This window comes from Phasianus colchicus, chromosome 7, assembly GCF_987193195.1.
Source record: "Phasianus colchicus chromosome 7, bPhaCol1.hap1.1, whole genome shotgun sequence".
Classification (NCBI taxonomy): Eukaryota; Metazoa; Chordata; class Aves; order Galliformes; family Phasianidae; genus Phasianus; species Phasianus colchicus.
In genome coordinates, this window is record NC_143442.1 from 35,904,664 (window position 1) to 35,929,627 (window position 24,964).

General features: G+C 45.7%; 1 protein-coding gene across 11 annotated transcripts in view; it reads right to left on the reverse strand.

Annotated features, from left to right (window-relative positions):
- HDAC4 (histone deacetylase 4) overlaps positions 1–24,964 on the reverse strand; it is a 217,509-nt gene that overhangs the window by 136,900 nt on the left and 55,645 nt on the right. For 9 of the 11 annotated variants that reach the window (XM_031604499.2, XM_090144556.1, XM_090144557.1 and 6 more), the window contains one exon: positions 4,759–4,830. In XM_031604499.2, the coding sequence (XP_031460359.1) occupies positions 4,759–4,830 (72 nt within the window). Of the gene's footprint in view, positions 1–4,758; positions 4,831–5,133; positions 5,210–11,662; positions 12,312–24,964 lie in introns of those variants that run through there. The other 2 variants (XM_090144561.1, XM_090144560.1) reach the window with 2 other exon arrangements.

A 24,964-nucleotide genomic window follows, 5' to 3' on the forward strand; every position in this document is an offset into this window, starting at 1 on the left:
TGCTTTCCTTGCTGAACAGTGGATTACAAAGGTGAACTTCACTACTGCCTCCAGTTGGCAAAGAGTAATTGCCATCACAGAGGCTGCATTTTGCACTGCTAGCTTGGGGCAGCAAAAAACCTTGTATTTACTGCAACAGGTATTAACTCGGTTTTACAGAGCAACTACCAAGGTTCTAATCTACTTTAACCCACAGTTTCTTTGCTGTGGATGTCAGAGCATCTTAACGGTGAAAAAACTCACCCACCAGGTCTGACAAAAATAGCTGCAGCTAATAAATAAGCAAACAATAGGCTAACAAAAAGCTAATAAGCAAACAATGATTCAGTCTTAGCGTACTGTTTTGACATTTAAATGATTTCTCCAGAACTCCCTTTGCCCCCCTCACCAGACTCTGTGGAGAACAGACAAGGACATTTTTAACATTAAAGCACCGGCCTTTCAGAACGTGAGCTCCCCTCCTGCAGCACCACAAAACTGCACACCATCCCCATTCCGACACGTCCCGGTGTGAACAAGGAGGAACAAGCTCCTGTCTGCAGAAGCACGAGCCTGTCGGGAGCCCCAAATCCTGACTGACCAGCAGCAACCCGGACCTGCTTCAAAGCCCCACCGCGCCACGCCGGCTCGGTATCACTCTGAAGGAGCTTTTGAAGCAGACGTGCTATAGAAAGCAAGCAAATATCTGAAAATGCAGTGTAGTGAGAGGGCATTCTCTTCCTTTGAAGGGATAAATTAACAAAAGCACGCTATTCAGCTCTGTTAGGCCAAATGAACTACCACTCCTTCCTCGTCAGGGCTGGGATTAATCTTGGATTTCAAAAGCCTGTAAAATCGTGTAACAATATTAGTCCAGAGGCTCTCGCGGACCATTTGTTCTCAGATACATCAGCACTTTTTCAAATGAATGTGGAAGCGAGACTGGATAATGAGACCTGGGAAGAAGCAAAGGCTCTGGCTGCCCAGCACGGGGTTTGTGCTCATGGCAGCACCGGGCTCAGCGGAGCCCCAGGCCCACGTGGGACAAGCAAAGGCCTTGGGCAGGGCTGTGTGAACAGGAGATGGGGCTGCCTGCTCAACGCTGCCACTGGGACATCCCTGCTCATGATTATTGCTATTGCTTCTATCACAGCTTGACCCAGGATACCACAAACAGCCTTATAGAAGAAAAAAACGCCCATTCTAAGTAGTGAAGGTGTGCTTAAGGATGATCTGTTTATCAAATCTAGAGGATGGAGTCAACAGTCCATAAGCAATGTTTTTAAGAGGATTATCTACAACATATCCAGGTACTCGTACATTTGAGGTCTTTAAGACTGGCTCCCCAGATGTGCAGTAGGGAAAGACATTCTAAAAGCATGGAAGAAAAAGGGGACAAGAGAATTCTATCCCTCCCTCCTTCATATTGATCAGTTCCCTTAGCCACAGGCTGTGAACACTCACTGCTAAAAAAAAAAAAAAAAAAAGTACCCTAAAATCACAGAGTACTTAAAACCAACATTCCATCACTTGCTTCTGCAAGTGATCCACTGCCACTGGTCACAAACAGACAACGGCCACCTGTGTGCTCATGAACCTGGCTGCTGTCTCTCCTGCTGACCGTGGTGTCTGTACCTGTGCAGTCCCTGCTCTGAACCTCTGTGAATTCTGCAAGCAGAAGGTAAGGAAAGGAAACACAGCACCATCACCTAACAACTGATACCCTTTGCTACCCCAAGCCAAGTGTGCAGCAATATTGTGATGCTGTACAAAGAGAAAGCAGCTGGAACAGGTTGTTTATTATCAACAGCAGCTGATAATATTCCTGAGCGAGATATGGGTTGTAGGGAGTTTGCCTCGTTTTCCTCTTACAAGCAACTAAAATCCAGAAACACCAATTACAGACGATACGTTTCCGAAAAGGGAAAATGCATCTTCTCTCAAATTCGTCCGTACCTTTTTGTGGAAAGGAGAGAAAGCATCTCCATAAAGCCCCACCTTGCTGCTGACTGAACTCCATTCCACTCAACCCCATTAACTCCTGAAACAGATTCACAGAAATGCCCTAAACATTTCAATTCTATACTTGAGATGCTGCACGAGACAGAACAGAGTGTGCTTAGCACTTGGGTATTTTACATCCCTTGGCTACTTTTTTACAACAGAGCAGAACAGTGAACATGGATCAGACTTCTCCTTTGCTTGGTTTGTGGCAAAGAGAAAACATTTTGGTTTCCTATAAACTCACCACAATGATTTTATCTCAACTGTAAATGCAATACTGGGGATACAGGTTGCTCACCATCCTCTGCCACACAGCAGTGGGTTTATTCATCATGAGGGCTACAAATCAGTTGCTTTACCACAAGGGGATAAAGTTTGGAGGGGAATATCCCAGGACATGACTGAGCATTTTCTTTTTCCTTAAGCTGTTTTTCAACCCCATTATTTCAGCCATGCCTGAGACTTGGAGTAACACCCCACAAAACCAAATGCAACTTCCTTCTCCAAAGCAATACTTGGCATTTCTTTCCCTTTTCTTCTCTCAGACGGATCTGCATCAAACTTTCTATACGTAGTAATGACAAAAAACATAGAGGACAATGATTTGCTCACCATTATTCCATCAGTTCATTTAAAAAACTCATCAGGATACACAGGTATAGGCAGGCACCACACTTGAAAGCCAGCTGATAAGCCACTCGAAAGGTCAGTGGTATTTGTTTGCCATTACAAATTCCAAAATACCTTTCTGCTTTTTGTCAGGCTCTGCTCCCACATTTTAAAATTAAATTAAAAATATAAGATGCACATTTCTGGCTCACATACATGCTGCAAGGCTGAGAAGATTTCTTCAGCAAAACCCAAGTTCAGGATCCCAAGTGAAAAGTACCAGGGTGACCGCTGATCAGAGCTGATGCTGCTTCTTGTGTAAGGTCACTTTTTCATTTCCCTCCCTTCAGGAGTCTCTCCTGCCCTGCACCCACCACACAGCCAGCATGAGCTAAGCTTTCAAGCATGAGACAGAAGTTTCTGTGGCTCAAATGCTGCTGGAAGTCATCTAAGAGAGTCATTGCTGCCTGTCTCACATTATGCCCACTTCACACGAGCACAGCTCTCCATTGATGTCTAGCTGCTTATTTTTCAGTAAGCAGAGAACTGAACTATTGAAAATACTCAAAATGAAGTACAAAAGGTAAGAATTCTATGAATCCTGAAGAGTTCATAGCCCTTTAAACAACCTCCTAGCATCTGGGGAACACAGAGCACGTCGAACTCTAGCATCAGGTTACCCAAGCTGTTTAACCAGCAGCACCCTTTGTCCTGAAATACCTCTAAAGAAAATGTGAAACATTACAAGCAACAATGAAATCAATTCCAAAATAGAGTAGAAGGCTAAAAGTCATCACACATTTATAATACTGCCCATTGATCTATTTACTGACAGAAGTTAGGAATGCGATCCCTCTTGTGCTCTTAAGCAGTCTCAGAAAATTCCATCTAGCACACACAGATACGAAATGGGTAGGAAAATCTTTAAGCTGACCTGTGTTATCAAGGAAGACTTAAAATGAGAGTTTCTCTCAGGTTTAGGAAAATTTAACCTGCCTTACTTGACAGACAAGCTTTGGAGCACATGCAGCAAAAAGAGATTTCTCCAAATGCAAAGCCAAACCTTCATAACTGGTAACAATGGTCTCTACTCTTCCCCCAGCGCAATAGCTCAACCTCCTTAAAGGTTTCCTTTCCCAGAAATGCATTTAAGTCCACAAAAATCTAGGTTAGATTGCAGCCCATTTCCCTCCTCCTGATCTACTGAAGTTGTTTTGAATATACTTCATTTACATTTTCCCAACTTGCATTACCAGAAGCTCTTACATCTTCTGCAAGATCTCTTCCTTAATATAAAAGGACCTAAAGGGATTTTGGAAGGTAATCAAGAAGAGAAAGCTGGGGTTTGGGAAAATTTGAGCTCCTACCTGGATAGTAGATGATGCTTCATATATCAAATCATCCCTAGTATAAATATTTCTATCAGTACGCACCTGGAAACAAAACACTTTTGGAAGAGAGAAGGCAGAAGTACAAAAGAAAGCAAGAGATTGCTTTTCATAGCATTTCATGTATTTTGGATGCAAACAGTTGCTTTTGTTTTTTGAAGTGCTCTAACTGTAAGCTGTAAGATTTCTCTCCTCTGCCCCGCAAGAAGCAGCCAACCTCCAAGACCAGCTTTGGCTGCTTTGCTTGCTTCATACCAGAAGGACGAGACACAGGAGACAGTGCAGCAGGATCATTAGGACAGGGAAGGAAAGCAAATAGCCAGGAGATCAGCATGATACGCTTTGATCAGCCTGAGTTTGGCTCTGACTTTTTACTCATTTCAACACAAGGAGATTTTTCCTTAATAGAAACTCAGAAAACCTACTTTGGTTTGCAGTTCTTTTAAGCTGTGAAAACTCTCATAGGGTGCTGCATGGATCTGCTGCTCCCTTCTTTAGAAGGACAACCGAGCAGCTCTGTCAGGCCAGCCTCCCCTTAGCTCCCTGCCGAGGGCTGGGGCTGAGTTATTTAAGCCTCCCAAGACTGCTGTGCTCTGCTCTCCCTCCATTCCCAAACCCCACTTGCCCAGCCTGGGAAAGTAGATGTGTGCAAGTTCTGACACACTTTGTTCCAGCGTACTGCATTTGCATTCGGCTCATTCACTTGTAAGACAGATCTGCATAACATTTTACTGCATTCCCAGAATAGGAGCAACATTTAATAAAAGTTTCTTCTTACCAGAGCTGGGCATGTGGTTCACTCTAGGTGGATTCAACAGCTCTACTGGCTGGTCTCTGCCAGAAAGCCCATCTGGAAAGAGAAAAAACATCACAACAACTCTTTGGTTAGCTGAGCTATTTTAGACATTCCAAGCAGAAAATAATAATAATAATAATAAATCACTAAGCAATCAGCAGTGAGAATCAGAAACACGCAAGTAACACAAATCAACAGAAACAAGAACGTTAACAGGACAGCAGCTGCCCAACAACTGCTTACACTACAGCAGAAAATAAAAGACTCCCAAACCACTCTCAGGTTTTCCCGGTCTTTAAATCCAACTGGTACTGCTCCCAACTCACAAAAACAGGCACGGCAGCTGATAAACCTTACCATACAATAGCTAAACAGCTACTCCTTCCTTCTTCAGGAGAACCGAGCAGAGTTAAGACAGAAACACATCCCTGGTGAAGCGAAGTTGAGGAATGGTTATAATATGCCAGGGAGATGCTAAGGAAAACTGGCAAATCACTGCAGGAGATTAAAATGCGCAGACATACATAACAAGTCCCATTTTGCATAAGTTTGGATTTCAGAAAGGCATTAAAAACATACTTTGTAAATGATATGCAGAAATCCATCGTGCTGAAGCAGTTCTCTATTTAAAATATTTCAAAGATTATATCTCGCATTCAAGTAGAGCTAAAACAGAAAAACATGATCCCTACTGCTGGAGACTGCCAGACCAGATTTTCTAGTCATCCACTCCCCTCCCCTCTGCCCCCCCAATAGGAGCTGAAGCATAAAAATGCTAAATTCAAGTAAGTGATGCTTCACTACAGTATGTTTCCAGTACTTCGGTTATGAATACTCCGTCTCAGATTGGTTTGTTCCACTGTAAATACCCACACCTTTGGCAGTTGTGTCTCACTTGATCTCCTCTAATGTGTTACCGTGCTGCAGCACAGATACCATCAGGCCAAACCCCGTCTGCAGACATCAAAGAAGCCACCCCATCTCTCAGTCAAAGCCAAGTTCAGTACTATGAAACGTTACGCTGTTGGTGGAATGTTAAAAAAGAAAACAACACAAGTCACACTTTGTTTTCTTCTCCCTGTTTGCACCAGTTTGAACTCCTGGACAGAAAGAGTGGCTGGGTCTTCTCCATCACTTGCATGGCTTTGCCTCCACTGCCAACACCCAAGCATCGGTGCTGCCCCAGGCAATAAGTAAATGAACCAAACTACCAAGCCATGCTGAGCTTTCCTTCCCAAGCAAGTAATTACTGTCCTGCAGATAAAACAGGTTGTTCCCATCACACATTATTTGCTTTTGGATTGTTACCATGAGACCAACAGCACAGCTGGGGCAGACAGCCCCGTGTCTACAAGCAGTGGGATGTGCATGGAGCAGACCCAAGTGACACAAGGCTTTATTTTGGTCTGTGGACTTGCTCCCACATTGCTGTGTGTGCTGAGTGTCACCAGAGCATCAGAGATCACCAACACGTGTGTTGGTGAGTGGGGATTTAAGAGCCGTGTCTGCTTTTAATTCTAAGAATCGAAGTATCTACATTTTCAATTAACTGAAAAACCCAAACCAAGAGTCTCTTCGATCTCTGCTGCAAAATGAATGATAATCACAGAAAAACACGAATGTTTTGCAGTCTAAATAATCGAACCAGGCAAGACAGAGGTTCTGTACTCTCTACACTGACTGACAAAGAAAGGCTCCATTTGTAAGGAGCAAATATTTGCACCAAGCACCTCTTCTCCTAGGCTACCGGTAATGATAAAAGAGGTTCAAGCAGGGTTTGAACATGCACACTTATTGAGGGGTGAGCTAGCTCACAGCCAGAGCATGCACCTGACCATCCTGACACAAGAAATAATGCACCACCAGCTCAGCTTCCTACAGCCACCTAGAGATCCTGCAAGAAGCAAAGGGTCCATTTCAAGAGAATGGGTGAACAGTTTGTTCAGAAAGTCAAAACAGCTCTGCATTTAATGAAGCATCCGATCTGCTATTACTGCTGTGCTGTTTTCTTCTTACCACCATTACCGAAGCCTCTCTCCTAAATCAGCTGCTACATAACTGACTCCTGTGTAAGAAGAAATGCATGATGTTTTATGCCAATACTTATGAGGAAGCAATAAGATAAAGATTGGTCTGGGTCTGCAAATGCCAAAATGAATACCATCGGTTTCTGTCACAAAAATAAAAGCTTTTCCCCCCACTCCCTCCTTCCCAAAGAATTCAGCTCCAACCCTCTAGAAGCTTCACCGTGCATTTCTAGAGACAGCTTTGGCAATTACAGAACTAAAAAAAAAAACAGACAGAAGATGCTAAAAATATCTGTGCCACACACACAGATCTCCAGTTTTGTCCTTGCTATTGCCTGGAGGGGATCACAGGGTGCTTCTGCAATGCTGAAAACCTGGGCAGGGATGGGAAGCAGCTTGTCTCACTGCTGCAGAAGGGCAGCAAAGAACATGCACAGAGGGCAAGCTGTGCAATCACTGCTCGGCACTTCTACCAGCCACAACCTAGCAGCTACACACAGTAGCACAAAGCAGATTACCTACGAAATACTTTCAATCTCTCTACTAGACAAGTGTTTCCTGAGATACTAAAAAGAGATGCCAAGAAAATGCAATCTTGAATGGGTTGTAGATGACTCCACCTAACAGGCAGCACCCCCAGGCAGAGCCAGCTGTCCCAGCCATGTGAGAGCCCTGCACCCTGCACACAAACCCCAGGCTGGCTGCACGCAGGAGATGCCAGAAGCGATGCTGCAGACCGTCCAGCCCAAAGCCAGGCAACAAGGAGATGTGCTGCAGCATCCAGCAGGTCTGCAAGGAGGCACACGTCTCACTGATGGCTCAGGTTAGATGAGATTTAGCACGGCTTCATTTTCAAAGGGGTAATTCTACTCACTAATTAATGAGATGAAGCTATTATTCATTGACGGGGACTTGAACATTTCATTTTTATCACAGCCCGTCCTGAAGCGTTCCAAAGAGTTACTTTAAAATATATCCAGGTCACTTTCTGAAGTAGCTGGGCTTGCAGGATTTAACCTCGTTGAAAAGAGCAAAACAAAGACAAGATGGCTACAGTACACACAGAATAACAGGGAGAAACCTGCATGGATAGAAGCCTCCAGAAAAGATGAAGAAGCCAAATGAACTAGAACAACATCCAAGGTGAAACCAGATTAGACAAGGGCAGGGAAGTGCAGCTTTATTCCTTCTCCCCACTAAAAGAAGGGCAGATGATGAACGAAACAGAAGGCTGAAGCACTCAGTTCACTTCCACCAGAAAACTGAATGCAGCCTTCCTATAATTAACTCTGATGAGCGAAAAAAATGCGGGGCAGAACTGGAAAAGGTTATTTAAATAGCTTTTCAAGTATTCAGATCTTTAGGCCTGATGCAAATCAGCCTGCTCTACTTGAACTCCCCAAGCTAAGTGATGAACAACCACCAGTTGTCTTTAAAGACCTCCCAGAGAACAGGGAAAGTCCTAAAGAGACACACAGGCAGATTCTGAGGGAAGGTGGGAAACAATTACAGTAAATAGGAGTTATTTCTGTCTTCCAGAAAGAAAGGAGGTGGCAGCACAGGGATTCGTGCAGCCAATGGATGGAGGTGAAGCTGAAGGCAATTACCCAGTGTTGTCAGTGTGTCAGCCCAGTAAAATGGTGGTTTTTAAAAGATGTTACTTTGTATTTTGGGGGATTTTACCCAGGATTCATAAAAAACTTTGAAAGGTTTCAATGGGCACATTATTAAAGAAGTCAGGTCTGCATGAATCACCCTAAAGCAAGCACAAATCTACTTAAAAAGCCCATTCAGTCATCATCTGCTTTTAGATGGATTATACCCAGCACGGTATGGTAGTTCACTATTTAATGACAATGCATTAAAGTTGCATTTAGATCTCAGACCTGACATCACACCACAGAGGTCACACTTGGGAGCACGGCAAGAAGAATTCGATGACAAGCTGGCGAACGGGTGCAAGGCTCGATCAGAAATGGGCAGATCCCTCCCACCTAAATAACAATAATGGTTAAACGCAGAATTACAGGATGAGCAATACCCGGCCAAGAAACAATACAACAAAAAAGAAGCTCTTTGCAAACTGAGAATCCACCGCTTGGCAGCGATGCAGAAGACACAAGTTCATTCCAGGATGCATTAGCAGGCACATATGCAAGACACGGGAGGTAATTACTCAGAGACGTGACAGCCTGCTCGGCAAAAGCACTGCCCTTGGTTTTAGAAGATGAATTGCAGGCAATCAAGGAGAAACCTCTGAGAAAACACTTGAGAAAAGTTGGCATCTAAGAGAATATCCCAACCACATCCTTTCAAGAGCGTGCATCCACATTTAAAATTCAGCTTCTGCTACGGTCTCTGCAGAGAGAAGGGATGTTTCTGGATCAATGACTCCTGAATTTATATTTGTCATCGAGCAAATAACTACCTTGCTCTCTTTACTGCTTTCTAGCAAAGCAGTTGTGAGCTTGTCTTACAAAGGAGAGGAAGAGACCCATTCCCCTTCTCCCCAGGCCCACAAGGATCCTGCTTTAAGGTACAACCAACAGACACTTGAATGCAGCAACACACAGAACTGCTTGAAGGCAGATGACCAGCCTCGTATCCATCCTTACCAAAGATGGAGACCGACCTTGTACATGACAGCAATAGGACAAGGGGGACCATTTTAAACTAAAAACTGCAGGTTTATGTTAGATGTTGGAAGAAATTCTTCACTCAGAGGGCGGTGAGATGATGGCACTGCTGCCCAGAGCTGTGGGTGCCCCATCCCTGGAGGTGCTCAGGGCCAGGCTGGATGGGGCCCTGGGCAGCCTGATCTGCGGGGACAACCAGCCTAAAGCAGGGGTTGAGACTGGGTGAGCTCTAAGGTCTCTTCCAACCCAACCTATGATTCTTTGATAAGAGCTCAGCATGCCTGACCAGCACCACATCCATAGCCTGTAAGAAGAGAAGCAGGGTGCTGGCAGGTCCCCCTCCATCTGCATGCCGCCCTGCAACTGCAGAGGGCTTACAGCCAGCCCCAGGCTGCGTTCCTGGCCGTGCTTCTCCTCTTTGCATGCGTTCAGTCCCAGCATGGAGCAGGCTGAGCACAGAGCTGCATTTGGGAGGGACACAACCCGAACTCAGTGCCTGCCGGTTCACCTAATGCGGTCCAGCCACTAATGCAGACCCTTGCCTGGGAGACTTGGTTTTAATTCAGCCCTAAAGCAAGCTTAAAAATAAAAATTAAATCAAAATTCCGCTTTCACAGCCTGCATACAGCCTCCTCAGCACCAACTGTCACACTCGGCAGAGCTGACCCTTTGCACAGCGCTTGCTCTCCCAACCACAGCGCTGTACACAACCTGCAAGCAGTATTCATCTGCATTGCCTCTTGGGGGTGGGGTTCTGCTCAGAGACATTGCTCTCGTGCTAAAAACAGGTATGTGCTAACCTCATAGCCTTGGGATACCAGGTGACAAAAACAGAACGGCTTCGGAATCAAAGTCTGCCCCCGACCATTAGGCACAGCCCGCTAAAACATCCTGACTTGCATATTAACAGCTGTGGTGTATAACAACAAGTTAAAATATTAGTAATGAGAACAGTAATTATCATGGATGTATTATTTATTTGTCTACTCATTCGGAATTTACAGAGAAAAAAAAAAATCTTCAACATTTACAAGAAAGCAATTAAGGCAGCAAATGGATTATTTCTCTTTAAACCTATGAGAAAATGCTCAGCGCATATTTCCTCTCTAATTTGTCTGCACTCAAGAATCTATTTTTGGACGTCTCCCTAGACTGTATTGTAGCACCACATGTACTGTAATGGCATTTTAATTAGCCCAGAGAGCTGGAAGATGCACTGTGCATCCGAAAGAGAAGCAGCCTAACAAAATGAGAGCATCCTTCTCTTCCTTTCTTTGAGATTTACAGCAGCTATCAAGTAGAAATACCAATTATGGTTTCAATTGGAATTGACTGCAACTACTATAAAAATCCACTGCATTGCAACAGCATATAGAATTGAACAAAAATAAACGTAGTATTTAAGCACTGTTTACTCATACTTTAAGGGTGGATGGTAAAAATAAAATGCTGCAGATACCTACAGGAAGAACAAGGGATTAGAGCAGAAGAGACAATAAAAGTATTTTAGAGTTGGGCTCTAAATATGCATGGCCTGCAAGCATAATGAAGCAGCTACCCACAGAGATGAAAGCCAATCCAGTCCTGTTTATGTAGGGTTGGATTTGTTTTATTCTTATTTTTATTAGCTCTAATGCTCAGGGTGAGCCACCTTCCACTGCCAGTGGCACAGCACAGAAACACCATCAGCAAGTCTTGTATGGAGTCTTGTTTCCGCTGCTTCCCTATGCAGAACCCAGCAAGGAGAAACCCAGATTTCCCTACGGTTAATCATAAGGTAGAAGCAGCATTCAAATAGCTAGCATGAAAAGCAACCTTGAATTGACTGCCATGAAGCTTTCCTAGAAGCCAAACAGCGAAGATGTGAAGCAACCTGAGGTCCTCGAGGTGTCTACAGACCACTGCAGATGTGTCCATACACTACTTGCCAAGCGCCAGATAGAAGTTCTGTGATCTACTAAGTGCCACTGCTTACTTCAGTGCCTTGCTGTGAGATATTCTTATTTCATCTTGTTTTTCATTCCATTCTTCCGTATCAATTTTCAAAACCAACTGATGAACAGGAATCAACCCATTCTGGACAAGCTGGAGCATGCACCTGCACGAGAAGCAAAGCAGCATCCTACAGCCCGACTACTCACTGCGTGCACACTGGCAGGCTGAGCGATCGCTCGGTCATACAGGTAGCCAGGCAAGATGGAAAACCAAGCATGGAAAGCTTACCTGCTCCTGTTTGACACCAAGCATTTACCCAGCCAACGCAGCCTACCCTAAGTCGCACTAAGCACCGCTTACAGCATTTGTTTCTTCACAAACACCCTTCTGATTCCCAGTGCGTGAGCGGCTCAGCTTCCCTGTGACACTCAGCACCTCCTGCACGTGGTCAGCCCAAACACCCGCCGGCTCTGCTCTTGAGTTACAGGCAGAAGAGCTTGCTATTATATTTCATACACATAGCTGTAGCCCAGCACGCGATACCAGGAAAGCGCGGCATCAGATTCAGCTCTATTTTTGGCTTATCTTACCCAACCATTTCCCATAGGCTCTCTTCTGCAGCCATCCATCCAATGCTCCCACCTGCCTGTGCTGTCGTAGAGCTCCAGAAGGACAGGAGCTCAGGATTTCCATGGGGAATGAAACTGGGATGTAGCTGTGCCCACGTCCTCAAGGTGGAGGCTGCCAGATCCCGCTGGTGCCTGACACTGATGGCTCAGACAAAGTGCTGTGTGCAGAGCCAACCTGGTACCTTGGCACAGCATCTCCCTGTTATCCCAGCCCAACCTGATGGGAGGTCAGCTACTGTCAGCTGCAGACATCAGGAAAACTGCCCCAAGATGCCCGTTCCTGAATACACCATGCTGGTAGTACCTGCCGGCTTCGGACAATCCATCCGTAACAACTTAGTGCCAATTAATGTTCAGATTTCTAAGATTTGCAATTCAGATATTTTTAAATCCCAGAAAAATGAAGAAGAAAAAAGAAAAGACTACCATTTCAAAGTATCTAAAAGTAGATTTTACTTTCACAGACTGGGTGGAACAGCAGTATCCCTGCTTGCAGTGAAGGAGCTGAGACTACACTGTTTATTACTATAAATATATGCCTAGATATTTTCCCTGGCACGAAGCGCTTTGATTATGCAGGCAAGAGATTCATCAGCCCTTACGGATAGCTCCATCCCTCCTGCTTTTACCCTGCCAGTGAGCACGCACTGCTGGCAGGAGGGGAGGAGGGTGCAATCTGCCGCCATCTGCAGGGGGCTGCCATCTGAAGAGGTGACTGTCCTCAAGAAATTAGCATAGTCCAAGTACTGAGCTTAAATATGGAACAGAAGTTCAGCCAAGCGTTTCTTTCGCGGGCCGTTCTGCAAAGCTTTCCCTGTTAACTGTATGGTGACTTCTTCTTAAGTTTTAATGCAGATTTGTTACCGAAAGGGAGCAAAAACTTTCCATTCTAGCTAGATACAGGAAGATGAAGCCAATATTCCAACAGGAGATCCCCACTGCCAACGCAAGGTGCTTAATGTGCTGAGACAGATGCCACAAGCTCCAGCACAGCAGAAAAGCAGAACCCGTGCAGCAGGAGAGGTGCTGCTGGCTCCCAGCCATCTCACAATCACCGACTATTCAGAGCATAACAATTCACGTTTGATAGCTACGAATTCACAGATATAATGCCTCCTCTATCACAACTAATGTTTAAGCAGGTTTTAAAAAATGATCGGCGACACAAAAGTGAAGAGAGAGGGAAAAAAAAAAAAACACCTTGAAATTATCACCAATTCTCAGCAGAGGGAAACCTATGAAGCACTTACAAAGGCAGAAGGGAAGGCTGAACAACCAGCTTCAATTTCCCTTCTCACCAGGTGAATAAACCGTCAGGAAGAAATCCAGCTGAAGGACAGCCTGGTTCTTCCATAGGTTCCAATGGGGCTCCAGCTCCAATCCACATGCTCCCATCCCAGCCCTGAAAGAAAGCTTGCACCAAACTGACTGCTCTGACACCTGCCTTAAACACTGAGTGCTTGCAAAACTCATAAGCCATGACAGAATTGTTTGCAACTGCAGCTTTGTATTCAGAAGCCTCCCAAAACAAGCTGCAAAACCAGGAAGAGTGAGATGTACTGCAAAGCTCAGCTCACCCTCTTAACTCTTTCTTTCATTCCTGCCTTGGCCAGCATAAATTTGCTACCTGAAGAAGTAAACTAACGAGTTGTATTGCATTCACTGTCTTCAAGCTGATAAGCTGCTAGTGGGGAAAAAAGTTTTGTCTCTTTAAAGAGGGAATGGATGGTATTCTACTTGCACAAAGCAGCACGGGCTTTTTTCCTTCTTCCAGCCCACACCACACAGGACTTGTCCATGAAACTATTTCCATGGCAATCTGTATCCAAAGGCTCTGAGCATTTCCAGCAGTAAAGGGAAGCAATAATAATTCCTCAGCAACCCATGACACCAGAGCTTTCAGCAAGCAGATGAACCTGGGGAAAATTCCTGGATGGAGCAGAGGGCAGGGAGAAAGGAGGCAAAGGAAACTGATGGTCCCTGGACACTAGCAATGGGATCTTGCTAGCAGCTAACCAGATGCTCCCCCGCCTCACAAGCTGCAGCTCCTTGGGTGCATGGCAGAACTGGAAAGAGCAGAGGAAAAAAAGGAGAATTCTTCACTGAGGAAAATAAGTACAAAGACATGGAAACAGATCCGTCAGCAAACAGAGGACTTGGGTTTGATGGAGCTGCAGGGTCCCCAGCAGCTGTCAGCGTGCCCAGCAATCAGAGAGCTTGCAGCCTTGTGCTCCACCAAGCCTTTCTTGGTGAAAAAACAGAAGCAAAAACACCTGTAAAGACATCTCCCAGCCCAGGTAAAAGCATCCCTCAGGGGTCTGAGAAAGCTTCCAGCCAAAGGCACGGAGGCACAAGCAGTAAGCCTAGGGTAGCTGGACTGGATGCATCTCCTGCCTAGGGAGCAGCTATTTCAGAAGCTTGAGGAACCCCGAGAGGTTGCACAGCTCCTGGGCTGTGTTACAGAGAGCAGCACCATTTGTTTGACCCAATTCCTGCTGGTTTCACAACACATCCAGCTGGCACAACTCAGGAACAGCCCTCACCAGTAAGCAATCCTTTTGGTCAAACGTTTTAAGGACCAGAGCCGAGCCAAGCATGCTTATCAGCAGCATGAACCGTAGGCAGGTTGAAGATGCATGCAGAAAAAAATGTTAGCATTTTAAAATGCAATCCCTCCTCTTAAAAGACAAGACAAGAGACAAGTTTTGTTTGCTTGCTCCACTCATAATTCCAAGAGGCGTGCATAAAAATTTAAGAAACTGGTGCATAAAGTTTAGATAACTCCTTCTGCTCACTCCTGTGGAAGACCAAAGCAGCACCTACCAGACATGCTCCAGCATGAAGACTTGTGGCACCATGAGCATGTAAAGTAACAGCCCAGGTAGAAGGAGCAACCACTAATCACTGGGTTTTTAATTGCTAAGAACAGAACTAAATGACACACTTCCCCCTGCCACTGTGTACAGCTCCGGGATTAGGGTTTTGGATGCCAGTGATTGAGATATCCTGAATCCAGCCCAGGGACTGCTCTGACACAAGCACTGCAGTGAAGGAGCCGCTGGCCATTTTTCATGCTATATTCCAAATCTGCTCTAAAAATAAACAAACCAACCCAAGGAAAGCACCAAGGAAGAGAGCTTATCTTTAACAGAAGGTAAGGATGCAGCAATCAGAGCCACTCAACAGCAAACTCTCACTTTAAAATACCCAAACGAGGCTGTTTTTGTGGAAATGAACGTCCTAGAGCCAGGAAGACCTGTGCTTTGTGCAGAGAACTGGATGGAGATAGAGAAAACCAATTAGATGTGTAACAATGTGTCTGTACTCACATGAGAGGAGGACTGCAAAGGACACTCGATGGATGCTGTCACCATAATGCTGACAGCAAGGACAAGCCTTTCATTTATTGCCAGAAAGGCAAAAATCCCATCAAAACCATTAATGCACCTTTTGGACTGCATGAATTTCAGTACTGTCTCAACAATGGAAGAGACACTCCCAGAGTGTCTTATACTTTCTTTTACTGCACTAATCACCAGCACGTGTGCTCCCCCAGCCTGATAACGGGCCCCAAAGCCAGCTGAAGTGGCACAAGATCTCAGCACAGAGAGTTTCTGTAGGACGCAAATAGCAGCATGCTGCTTCATGTTTTTACATTGCATTTTTAGCAGCTCTGATCTTCGCCTATAATGGTACCGATGGCCTAATCCTGCATGCCTCCAGCTCTGACTTACTGCCAAGTTCAGGCTCTTCTGCTGCCGTGATCCCTTCTGCTCTCCACATTCTTCACAGGAAACACTGCTCCTCTCACTCCACTGAGATGGGATGTTGCAGTAAATTCACATCAGCAGGACACTGGGACACAGGTGAGCATTTGGGTAAACAGTGGGCATTTGCACTGAACTAAATAGAGTAACATGAGAAAAGCAATTTTTGAAGCAGAAATTTCAAACCCTGGATCTGTTCAGGAGCAAGCCCAGATTTCAAGCCAAGTAGAATAGAATGGAATAGTTTCAGTTGGAAGGGACCCTTAAAGGCCATCTGGTCCAACTCCCCTGCAATGAACAGGGACACCTACCTCAATCAGGTTGCCCATACAACCTGGACTTGAATATCTCCAAGGATGGGGCATCCAACACTTCTCTGTGCAACCTGCCCCACTGCTTCAATGCCTGTGCTGTAAAAAACTTTTTCTTTATATCCAATCTAAATCTCTCCTCTGCGATGGGATGATTTCCCCTCATCCTATCACAACAGACCCTGCTGTGACAAGAGACAGCCTTTCCTCGTAGGAGAGGTGTTCCAATCCTGGGAGCATTTTTGTGGTTCTTTTCTGGATGAGCTCTAACAGCTCCGCAACTCTCCTGTACTGAGGACTCCACACGTGGAAGCAGTACTCAGTATTGGGTTGGTGTCAACCCAAAGCACCAAGCTTTGTATAAGTTCAGAATGAACTCAGGCTCTTGGTAGCAGGGCTGCAAAGGTGATCCTTCCTCCTCCAGCCTACATGCTCCAGTTGCTCATTGCTGTAGTCAGCTGGAGGTGTGCAATCACAGGGGAACATGAAGCTAAAGGAACATCACCTCCAGCTGACTACAGCGATGAGCAACCAGAGGATTCACCCACGCTGGCATCGTGTATTGACTTCTAGAATGGCTTCATGGAAGCTCAGGATTATTCCTTCCTATATGGACTCAACTGAGCCAACAGCTCAGGCTACAGAGGTGTAGCCACGCTCTGCTCAACATATAGCTCAGTGTCATTCCCTGTTCCAAAGGGACTACCGAGAGCTGCAGAATGGGTTCCCCCACATGGGAAAACCATTAGACATACTAAGTCTCCATTCCCTACCTGACCAGCACAGGCTCCACTTCCAGCCCAACAGCACACGTGACATTAGGCTCACCTGCCTGATGATGTTCAATGGCTTCAAAATAAGGGAAAGGAGTGCTAACTTGAACAGCAAAATGTGCCAAGAGAAATTCACAACACCTATATTCTGTGCCAGATTTTCCGTGATAAACAGGACAAAATAAATATAAGAGCATATTAACAAGTATTACTCGGTCGTTCCTTTTGTGCCCATAAGCTTTTACTTGCAACATGAAATCTCACAGAGGACTAAAAATCAAGAGCAGCAAACAACCCTACAGATTGCATCTGTGTAAATGCCACCAGCACCTGCATGAGCATAGTGCTCAAGGTCTGTCCAGAGACTGTGCTAATGACATAGTAAGAAAACTCAGGAGACTGTTAACATCAAGGTGAAGTCCAAAATCCACGGGGATTCTTTTGAACACAGAACCAGGTGGCTGCATGATGAAATGTTCTCCGTGTATTACAAAAGAAAAAACATGTTTTCTTTAAAAAATAGATCACAGAATGCTCAGGTTGGAAGAGACTCTACAGACCATGCAGTTCCAAGCCCTCTACCGTAGGCTGGTTGCCACTCACCAGATCAGGCTCCCACCTAACCTGACCCTGAATGCTTCCTTCAGGGATGGGTGCACCCACAGCGTCTCCGGGCAGCCTGTGCCAGGGCCTGGACCTGGATAGGTCTACAAATGTTACAGAAATGGAATATGAGCTGTGTGCTTGGGTATCTGATCTCCTTCTCAACTGAAGACACTACTGCCAGGACTCACCTTCAGAAGCAGAGAAATTACGAGAGAAATGGAGCAAAACCTACTGGAACCAACCCAAACTTCATGCAAAAGAATGCACTGAAAGTCCAGAAGAGCAGACACAACAGCCTGCGTGCCAGGCAAGGACTCGCTAGGTTGTCCCAGGGGCCTTTACAGCCCTCCTGCCATTCCCTCCAGGATGCTGCCTTAAAGGTAAATGAAAAATGAAAGACAACAATAAGAAGCTAGTTCCAAAAATGAAATTAATGTTAAGTTTCAAAACAGAATTACCCATATGATCATGGCACATTACTGATGTTTTGGTTTAAAAACTCACTGCACACTTCAGTAGAACCCAATGCTGACTGATGGCACTGATAGTACCAGGCTCTGGGCTGCACAAGCCGGCCAAGCAGAGTCCAGCAAGCAGCTTGCACGGAACCTGAGAGCTGCTAGAGGAAAGGCAGGCCCACTATTGGAGCTATGGGGAATTAACAAACACAGGCCCCACCGCAAGCAGGAAATTCAAAGCCACAGCTAAATAAAGCAAAGACTGAGAGTTGCAAGCAATGCAATAAGGCTGCTTGTCAAAACAACTATGCCAAGAAGTTTCATCATTCTTAGTAATCAGAAAGTATCTGAAAATCAAGGCTTCAGCAAATGGGGGTGTGGGGAAACCCAAGCCAACTGCTCACCGTGCTGCTGAACAAGGTGAGCATGGCCACGCAATGCTCTGCTCCTGGAGCTGCTGGGCTGTGGTCCCATGGACCAGGCACTGTGTGGTGCAGGCAATGCCATCAGGAGCTGTGCCACAGCCTCACAGGCAGCAGAACGGCCCAGGGGTGATTTCACATTTCGGAAAGGCACAGAACAGATTCAGGGCTGCTCGGCTAAGGAGGAAAGCTTGTTATTTAAGGTCTATAGGTATAGCACATCAATACCCCATGTGGCTGCTGCTCCCCTGCTGGAGGGGCTGGGCTGTCCCTATGCTTGCTGGAGGACAGGAGCTGCTGGCTTCTGCCTGCCTGGGGCATCTGCTGCCAGCGCAGTGCTCACCTCTTTGGTTTCTCAAAGCAGTGCATGTGGTTATCCTGAACATGTAATCCCATCTTGTAATAGTTAAAGAACAAGAACCAAGCCCCAGCTGCAAGCTCTGCACCAACGCTCAAAGCATCTGACACAGCCAACAGGAACAGCCCTCAACGTGCCGCTTATCCTGCCAATGGGATCCCAACAGCAAAGCAAACAGAAGCAAAGAACAGCCCCAGCTCCTACAGTTCCTTCCCCTCCCCAGCTGTGGATCTGGCCTTTCTATTCGCCCTCAGTTCAGAAATCCCTGAGTAACGCTGGAGAAGTCCTCGCTGCTTTACCTCCAATCACTCCTCAGTACCCAAGGCATGTACATGAAGAGCTTTCTCTGAACATATTGTTCTCAATCTACAGTTTAAAATCCATCCATGCCACTGCGCTGTTGTCATCCCGTATCCCCGTCTCCAGCACATTGGGGATTGACCTTTTCAGATTCACATTTACAACGTGCAGCAGCTCTGCAAGCTCTGTTACAGAGAAAAATGAACCGAGAGGAATTTCTGGAATGGTGACTGGACTGCTGCTGTTTCCTAGGGCAAAACACACACTGTTTGCATTGCAGTTTGCTAATAGCCCAGTAAACAAGGGAGAAGTGAATGAAAAAAAGCAACCTCACTGGCTGGAATCTTCTGAAAGATGGAAAACAGATCTCCACGTCCACCCACACAAAATGAAGATGCTTCAGTAGTCGGTGTTAGGGGGTACTGCAAACAGCTCACCGAATTAAGAATGAAAATAGTAATAAGACCATCAATTGTAATTCATATATAAAAAAAAAAAAAAACAGTACACACAAGGCACCTGGTAGGATACTTCTCATACTGCTTTTCTTTTGTTCTGCAGATGCCATATTTATTTAGCAGGCACGTCTGGTTGTACTAAAACATTGACTCCCCCCCCCCAGCACAGGACTTGTGGGCACAGCCCTACTGACTTTACCTGCACAGGACTGCAGAACCAGATTCCCAGCTCCATTTCCAGGTACGGTCACCCTTTTTACATGCACCATCCTTACCCTTGGGCTCGGCTACCCAAAGCATCACCCAAACCAGGTCTGCTTGATCCTAAAGCACTCACATCCAAAAACGCTACTAAGAACACGAAATAGAATTTATGGCATGACAGACTTCTCTCGTTAGGGGGAGAAATCCTCTTGGCCAGTAATCTTACTAATTGACTGCTAAAGCTTTTTTAATATCCTTTAGTCTTTAGCACATTGATTACTGCAAATAAAGGGTATGACGAGGAGGAGATGGGGATATGTTAACAGAGGTGGGTTAAGCAGCATCCCCAAGCATCTTCCCACACATCCCCATACCCAGACACACCACTTCTCTTGGAGTTTTAGCATCCTGCAAAGCACGGGGTTCCTTTCTAACACCCACCCAATTTCTTCTCATACCCCAAAAGTTCTCCAACATCTCATTACCAGCATTATACCTGGCACAATACACGTAGAGCACCTTTGTACAAAATCAGAAATACTCGCCTGTGTTTTCAGCAATTATTCCTAAACTACTGAAACGCAGTCTGTTCATCTCGTCTCCATCAATAAAACCTATTGACCAGTGTCAGGCACAAAAATCCTGCAAAAAGGTAAAGAGAAAGAAAAGAAATTGATAGCTGACTGCAGAGGAGACAGCTCAGTGCCTTAACAGGGCTGAGTACTGGGAAGAACTTTGGAACGTGAGACAAGGAAGACTCCGAGAAAGGTATCAAGAAATGGGAAACGAGCCAGAGCCAGCTAGAAACACACCCTGACAGTGCTGCTTGGGGCTGCCAGCTTGCTCACTATCAGCATTTCTCTGGTGGCATCCCCACACTCAGCCTAGGCCACCGCAGACTTAAACCCACAGAGGTGGTGTTTGAATCATGGAAACATTGAATTGTTCGAGTCGAAAGGAACCTTTGAATGCCCAACTCCCCTGCAATGCACAGGGACACCCACAGCTCCATCGGGTGCTCAGAGCCCATCCAGCCTGACCTTGGGTCTCTCCACCTCTCTGCACAACCTGTGCCAGTGGAAGAGTTAAAAACCAGCCACAAAAAATACACGTTCATTTTCTTTCTAACCAAAGAAGCATCTCGTGTTGCAATGTACACGGTCTGGAACAAAGCTGTTTGCCCTCGCATGGGATCCTTGAGCTCCAAAGGAAAGCAGCTCCATGCAAAGCAGTGCTCAGTTTGAGGGCTGAGATTTCAAGAAGCCAGCGTTCTATTCAAGCGTCCTGAGCCCATTATCTACCAGAATATCATGCATCAGCCCCACGTGCCAAGCAGCTCCTAATGAATGAGGCTCGTCAGGCGATGTAGTAAATGTGAGTAAGGTTGCAAAGTGCAGGGGTTTAAGTCACAGCTCCTCCACAGCAGGCAATGAACTCATGCAAGGAGCTGGGAGGCAGGAGAATTTAGAAAGTCGGGCTGCAGTTAAACCCTGACGTATGATTCATTGTCAGTCTTTAAGAGAATGCCTGCAATTAAGCCGTGTTAATGATTAAAGCAGACTAAAAAAGCACACAGCTCCATTATTTTGGATGTTATTCCCAGGCTGTGAGGCAATCACCTTGCTTATCAATGCTGGAAAGTGAGTGGTTTGCTCCAGTACTATTCCCTTTGAAGACAAGCGCTTTACCTGAGTTAGGAGACAAACAGAGAAGCAAAGACACGCACAAATAAAGCGTGCATGGCACAGCAGCAACCCCCAAAGCCAAAAGCGTCACGTGTGACTCTATCAGGGCTCATTTGGTCTGCAGTTTGCACAGACATGCAAACACATACAGAAGATGAGGGGAAACACTGCATAGTGGGTTTGTTCTCAGCCTGTGGGGTGAAAGGCTCCTTCTGGTGGAGCTCTGCTGCTCCATGAGTGCATCCAGCAAGCTCCTGCCGTCCTGGAAGACACCAGGACCATTGTAAATGCCTTACAATATGGTGGCTTTTTTAACTCACGGAGCGCTATTATCTGTCCTCAAAAGGAGATGCTATATATATGAGAAAGAAGGACTTTGAACGCACAGTTTGGAAACACACAGATCAATCAAACAGGCTCTTGTTTACCTGCTGGGGGGCATTTCCCCTTTTAAGGAGGCACAGCACTCATCTGGTGCTGCAGCACCGCAGCTCAGCCTTCCATAGGCATAACCAGTCTCCGCCAGGCACACAGCACCATGCACTCACTACAAAAAACATTCCAACCCAGAATGAGAGCAATCCCACTGCAAACCCTTTTCATTACAGGGTTGTCAAAGGTCCCCGCAGATCAGGCTGCCCAGGGCCCCATCCAGCCTGGCCTTGAGCACCTCCAGGGATGGGGCACCCACAGCTCTGGGCAGCAGTGCCAGCTCCTCACTGCCCTCTGAGTGAAGAATCCATAGGGACATGAAATATCTCAGGACTCAGAGTTGGAAGGACAACAGCTTCTATGCCACCAGCACGTAAAAGCTACGTAGTTATCTCATAAAACCTAACTTCACCAGTAAAACGCCATAAAACAGGTGGCACTGCCTGATGGATTTTGTGTTAACTTCATATTGACAGGTCTGAGCCCAGGAGTGCTATTTACGAAGAGTTTAAAATAAAACAACACATACCACAGAAGATCCTTTCATTGCTCAAACAGTGCCGAGCCACCCAAGCACTCAGAAAGGTGGGGAAGCAGAGAGAAAACATCCCAAAAATCTTCAAACTGCAGCTAGAGAATAACAATATCCTGGAGGATTTAATAATTTCCACTGAACTCAAGCGAACAGAAAGATTAACTTGAATTTCCACTGAATTACAACCAAAAGCTTTCCTTTGGTTCAGGATGGAAATATTTCCCCTCCTACTTTCTCGGCTTGCTTCAGATACAGCTCCAAATGGAGACGAGGCACAAAGGTGCCAAAACTTGAGCACGGATTGACTGACTGCATCATCTCCCCTTTGCATTTGGCCCTTGCTGGGGCCAATCCCTCCCTCGTGCTGCTGGACTTGTGGGCCGGATCACAACCCACTCCATCAGCAAGCAGCTGCTGGGTAAGACCTGCATTCTTCAACATTTCAAAGCTTCTGTGGGTATAAGAAATTTGGAGATAGGCCGTCAAGCTGGTCACATGCAGCCTTATAAAAACAAGCCTGCGCTATGCTGTTTTTGTCAGTTTTCCCTTTTCCAAGTCCAAGAACAGCCTCGGCTTCTTCAAAGCCTTTTGCAGCACCTCCACTTTAACTCACTCATTAGCCTTAAGTGCAGCCATTTGCTAATTTCGAAATGCAGTTGTTCATAAATCAAAGTTCAAAAGGTGCTTAAAAACAATTCAGTCACTGCAGCTGATGACCGTTGATCTTTTCAGCCCTGGAAATACCCTCCTAATGGCAGCATCATCCTAGGCACCTTACCAAGTGCTCCCTGGTTTGGAGCAGTGTGCTTGGGCTTTATCAGAGGCAAGGACAGGTGGCCAAGTGTCAGTGAGAGCACTGATGAGAGCGCTGTGACCAACCACACGGTTGCTGGGCATCCACAACATCCTGCATGAGAACTCAGAAGGGACCCAAAGAGGGACTGTCTCAGCCAGATTGATAGGAAAGGGCATTTCCAACGTCCAGCTGAAAGGAATCCATGGTCAAACAAGTGCCTCCCACCCACGTGATGCCTGATTGTGGCACCTTCCCAAAGAGCTCCTGAGCCCCACCTGGGTCTAACACTGTAATCTATCCACACGGTTCTTATACAAAAGCTCTGCTATACAGAAGCTTTGTCTGCATGTGGTTATCTGTCATAAAATGATGACCAAGAAGATTTCCTCTTAAAGTTCTGCTATTTTAGCATAGCAAAACAGGAAGTTTTCACTTAAAAACCTCAAGTAAAGAAAGATACGGTTCACACACACACCCCAAACACCTCCTCCCATGTACCTTCCATCAAATAAAACCAATAGTGCGGCCAGCAGGACGACAGAAGTCATCGTACCCTTGTAGATGGCACTGATAAGGCCACGCACTGAGCACCACATTCAGTTTTGGGCTGCTCACTGCACAACGGACATCACTCCTTCTGTCTCTATTCACAGAATACAAAGAGAAAATAAACAAACCAACTGGTTTCACAGTCGTATAACCCACCAGCATCAGTAAATGCGTGGAACAGCCCTCTGCCACCACCATGATCAATTCTTTGGCCCATGTTCAAGTCCACCAGCGTAAGAACACTGAGGAGGGATGGGGGTGGCCATTGCTTAAGAAAAATATGACAACGGTTAGGAACGGGAGAACGCTCTGCAAAGTTTAAGACTGTTTCCTCCCTGCCTTCAAGTAATTGCAGAGATGCTAACAACTGCTACGCCGTAAATACATGATGTAATGAACTGAGAAAGCAGGTTGAAAGTAAAAGCATTTAGAAGTGTTCGGATTTTTTTTTTTTTAATGTTTGTGGGTTGTTGGTTTGTTTGGGGTTTTTTGTTTTTTGTTGTGTTTTTTTTTGGTTGTTTTGTTTTGTTTCAGGGCGGAGGTTGGAGTTGGTTAAAATAAACTGCTTACTGGCAGCTCTCAGCATTTGCTAATTACATCTTATCAGTCATCTTCTTTCCCTCTACAGGCAGCCAATGCCATCCCCAAGCCCAAAGGAAGAGGCAGGCAGGTCCCGGTGTTTATCTCCATAGGGAGGCACCAAGGCTGTCCAAAAACAGGACAGTTAAAACCAGCTAAAAGTCCATATTTACAAGTCCAGATGAGTCAAACGCAGAGAAAAAACACCGCATGCTCTCTAGTGTTTGATCAACATTTGTTGATTTATTTAAAAAGTTGGGTAGAGTATGAGTAATTAATAGACTGCCATACGCCCATATGCTGCATCTGCTACAGCAATTTATTCCTATAGTTATTTTATTACTTTCTTCGGGAACTGAATGAGATCAGGATCAGCATTCTGACACTGGGAAATTAGCTCTTTTCCGTGGCTGTCAGAGGGAAAGCGGGAATTAATCCCCTAATTTCATTCTGAAAAACAGCGAGAACAAGTCCAGTGAAGAAAAAAATATTGTCTCTCCATTTGTAAGAGGGGAAAGAAAAGTGTTTGGAAGAGCAGTGGCCTTATTATGCTGGCAAGCTTACAGCCCATGAGATCAATGTTTTGATGAGCACAAGGACCGGTGCCAGAGGGGGACGGGAAGGAGGAGAAAAGACTTCAATGAGCTGCAAGCACGGGGAGAGCAAGAGGTCTGAGGATGAATTGGGTCGGGTGGGTTGAGGAAGCAGGGAAGCAGAATGCACTTATA